Source organism: Tupaia chinensis, unplaced genomic scaffold (assembly GCF_000334495.1).
Source record: "Tupaia chinensis unplaced genomic scaffold, TupChi_1.0 Scaffold000366_1, whole genome shotgun sequence".
Taxonomy (NCBI): Eukaryota; Metazoa; Chordata; class Mammalia; order Scandentia; family Tupaiidae; genus Tupaia; species Tupaia belangeri.
In genome coordinates, this window is record NW_006159863.1 from 1,044,396 (window position 1) to 1,048,706 (window position 4,311).

At 41.2% G+C, this 4,311-nt stretch overlaps 1 protein-coding gene across 1 annotated transcript in view; it reads left to right on the forward strand.

The window, feature by feature from the left end:
- The window catches only part of NUGGC (nuclear GTPase, germinal center associated), a 56,894-nt gene extending 52,938 nt beyond the window's left edge, over positions 1–3,956 (forward strand). The window contains 1 exon segment of the mRNA XM_006153216.3: positions 3,672–3,956. Coding sequence (XP_006153278.1) covers positions 3,672–3,808 — 137 coding nt within the window. The 3' untranslated portion in view covers positions 3,809–3,956.
- The last annotated feature ends 355 nt before the right edge of the window (positions 3,957–4,311 follow it).

The following is a 4,311-nucleotide window of genomic DNA, read 5'->3' on the forward strand; positions in this document are numbered from 1 at the left end:
GTTTTGGTCAACCTGGCTATAATGTGTCTTGGAGAAGATCTTCTTGGGTTGATTCTATTTGGGGTCCTTTGTATTTCTTGGGACTGGATCTTCGAATGCCTCTCTAGGTTTGGAAAACTTTCTTGCAGGATTTCATGGAATAGATTATCAATGCCCTTATGGGTCTCTTCACTTTCTGGAATGCCAGTTATCCGGATATTTGGACTTTGATGGTATCCAGTACTTCTCTCATATTATTCTCAAAGTTTTGGGACATTTTCTCAGTCTTTGTGGTGGATTTTTCCAGGTCAGTCATTTTCTCTTCTACATCTGAGGTTCTATTTTCTGAATGATCTAGTCTGCTTTTAATACTTTCAAGGGAGATTTTGACTTCCTGTATTATAGCTTTCATCTCTAACAGTTCCGTTTGAGTCTTTTGTAAAGTGTGTAATTCCTCTTTTAGATCTTGCAAGAATTTCCTCATCTCCTGGAACTCATCAACTTCTTTCTCCTTTCTCTTTAGCAGTTCATTATCTCTCTTCTCTTCCATCTCTATTAGCTTCAACATTATGAATGCTCTAAATTCCTTATCAGACATTTCCATGATTTTCACTGAACTGCTTGTGGATGTAGAAGAGTTACTCTTTTCCCTTGGAGGAGAGGTATTTTCTTGTTTTCCCATATTTCTTGTGATCCAGCGGTGATTTCTTGTCATCTGATGGATGGTGTGTTTCTTTCAGATTCTTGAAGTTCAGCCTGAATGTTCAGGAGCAAGCAGACAGAGGTGATCTAGAATCTCTTTGCCGTTCTGTTATGATTGCTGGTGCAGCAGATTCAGTAGATATTGAGGAATATTTTAACCCTATTAGTATTTGGATGTTTAGCTACAGTGCTCTTAGATCCATCGCTAGCTCATTTGCTGGAGGCTGAATTATCAGTAGAAAATCTTTGTTCCCTGAAATATCTAGTTCGCTGGAGCCATGTGGAACCTTCTTCTGAAGGCCTGGCCTCTTCTGCTGCTAGCTCATTTGCTGGAGGCTGAATTATCAGTAGAAAATCTTCATTCCCTGAAATATATAGTTTGCTGGAGCCCAATAATAAAAAAATTAAAACATGGTATAACAACTACTCTCATAGCATTTACTTATATTAGGTATTGTAAATAATATAGAAATGTTTTAAGGTATACACATAAGTTATGCAAATCCTCTGTCATTTTATATAAGGGACCTGAGCATCTGAAAATTTTGGTATCTGTGAGAGTTCCTGGGACCAATCCCCTTCAGATACCAGGGAATGACTGTGTAATTTTTCCTGTTTATACACTCCTATGATAAACTTCAATTTATAAATTAGACAAAGAGATTAACAATGAAAAAAAGCGATTATCACAATATATTGTAATAGAAAATTGAACATAGTCTCTCAAAATATTTTATTGCACTGTACACCTAGTTTTGGACCACGGTTGACCACAAGTAGCTGCAACTACTTGGATAAAGGGGGACTACTATATCTACAAAACCCCACCTTCATGGGGTTTTCAGCCCAGTGGATGGAAGGCAGGCAATACACAAACTGTTAGGTTGTCAGGAAAGTCATGATGTCTTTTTCTCTGTTTTTCTATGCAAAAATGCATCATGACTATCCTGATGACCTGATAGTAAGTTAAATATGTGGCAGGGAAATAAGACAAGGCAGAGAAATAAGAAAGGAATGCTGGGGGTAGGGACAGGGTCATCAAAGAAGGTCTCACAGGTATGTGACACTTAAGCAAAGACCTGAAGGAGGGGACTCACTTGGGCACCAGATTATCTTGCAATTCAGAAGGCAGAGTGGTTGATTATTCAGCACTGGGACACTGAAGAAGCTTTATGTAAGGCAGGTCCTAGTGGGTAGTCTTGAAGAACAGGACACATTTAAGACGCAGTGAAGAGGAGAGAAGCCTTCCAGTTTGGGAGCAAGACAAAAAGACTCAGGGTTCTAGTCATGAGTGCTATCACCAGCCAGGCTCAGGCAGGCTAGTCTGAGTACCCATCTGGAGCTAAGAGGGATTGTAAAGGAATTCAGGAGCAATGCCCAAGCCACCTCCAAGGTCAGCCTGTAAGGTCCCTTCCAAGGGGATTGTATTGGTCAGGGTCCTGCAGAAAAACAGAGCCAATCAAATGTGTGGATATATGTAGAAAGAGAATGATTGTGGAGGCTTGGCAAGTCCAGATCTGACAGGGGAGGTCAGCAGGCTGGAAAACTGGAAAGAGTTGCAGTTAGAGCTTAAAGGTGGTATGCAAAAATGCATCATGACTATCCTGATGACCTGATAGTAAGTTAAATATGTGGCAGGGAAATAAGACAAGGCAGAGAAATAAGAAAGGAATGCTGGGGGTAGGGACAGGGTCATCAAAGAAGGTCTCACAGGTATGTGACACTTAAGCAAAGACCTGAAGGAGGGGACTCACTTGGGCACCAGATTATCTTGCAATTCAGAAGGCAGAGTGGTTGATTATTCAGCACTGGGACACTGAAGAAGCTTTATGTAAGGCAGGTCCTAGTGGGTAGTCTTGAAGAACAGGACACATTTAAGACGCAGTGAAGAGGAGAGAAGCCTTCCAGTTTGGGAGCAAGACAAAAAGACTCAGGGTTCTAGTCATGAGTGCTATCACCAGCCAGGCTCAGGCAGGCTAGTCTGAGTACCCATCTGGAGCTAAGAGGGATTGTAAAGGAATTCAGGAGCAATGCCCAAGCCACCTCCAAGGTCAGCCTGTAAGGTCCCTTCCAAGGGGATTGTATTGGTCAGGGTCCTGCAGAAAAACAGAGCCAATCAAATGTGTGGATATATGTAGAAAGAGAATGATTGTGGAGGCTTGGCAAGTCCAGATCTGACAGGGGAGGTCAGCAGGCTGGAAAACTGGAAAGAGTTGCAGTTAGAGCTTAAAGGTGGTCTGATGGAGAACCAGGAAGAGCTGATGTTGCAGATAAAGGTCCCAGGCAGTCTACTGGAGAATTCCTTCTCGCTTGGGTGAAGTCAGATTGTTCTTCCTTTTGTGCCTTCAGCTGATTAGATCAGCCCCGCAGGGCCCGCCCTCCAATTAGAGAAGGCCACCTGCTTTATTCAAGCTCCACTGATTTAAATGTAAATTGCATCCAAAAACTCTTACAGAAACATCCAGAATAATTTTGACCAACTATATAGGCACTGTGACCTAGACAAGTTGACATATGAAGGTCTCCATTATGAGGACATAATTAGATTGCATACAGATCATGGGATGAAAACCTGAGATGCCAAAGAGGGTAAGCTCATTTGCAGTGAGGACTGGGGAAGAAGGATCCAGGAGGAGAGAGTCACCTGAGGAGGATGCAGTGGATGTTTAATTGTGTAATGTGCTTTGTATCTCTTTCCATTGAACTCCTGTGAAGCCTTAGTAAAGATCTAGTTTTTTAATGAGTAGGTTTGTGTTTCATTTGAGGTTGATCCCCTTGCTGAGACATAACTTTAGGTAAGAGGAAGAATACCTGGTTGTATTTAGATTATTTATAAAACACAAATATTGGACTATTTGATCCCCAAGCACCATTCCAGATCTTATATTCTAAGGTAAGTGACCCAGATTAGAACAGGATTATTAGGGGATGTTTCTGGTGATAATTCTGAAAATGACACCAACTCCTGATTTATACTTTCTGTTCTGTAGATGTCAAGAATGAATACAAGGAGATGGAAAAGCTACAAAGAAGCCTGAAGGAGGTTGCTGAGAATGCCCTGTTGCGGCGAGGCATGCAAGATTTCCTCTTGAGAATGTCCCCCAGTAAAGCTGGCTCCCCAAAATAGAACTTTAATTCTTAGAGCTTAATCCTGAGGGGATGAAAAATAAGCATAGAGCTAAACAATTTAATTATTTCTGTTTTGCGAAATCTAATAAAGAATATCTTTCAAATGTTTGGGCTTTATGTACAAAATAAAATGCAATATATTGTTGTTTCTGCCATAATTTATTTTATAGCTCCAAATGAGTCATCTTGAAATCTTTTTTTCTTTTGAGAGAGATTTGCTATAGGGTGCATGCACTCGCTGAAGAGACAGAAAGCAAAAAATCACTACCTGGAGGGATTGCCTCACTGCAATCCCTTCTCTATTCTCCTCTTGAGATTTTGGGCACTCACACACATGTCCCAGAGTTTCAGCCTCCAGGTCTGGGACTCAAACCACAGTTGACTACCTGGGAGATCAGTGACATAATCATTACGCCATCTGCTGGTCCTACCCCTTGAATTCTTAATGGAGTTCTAAAGCTTTAGGGAAAAGAAACTCATGCTCCAACAAAGAAAAATATC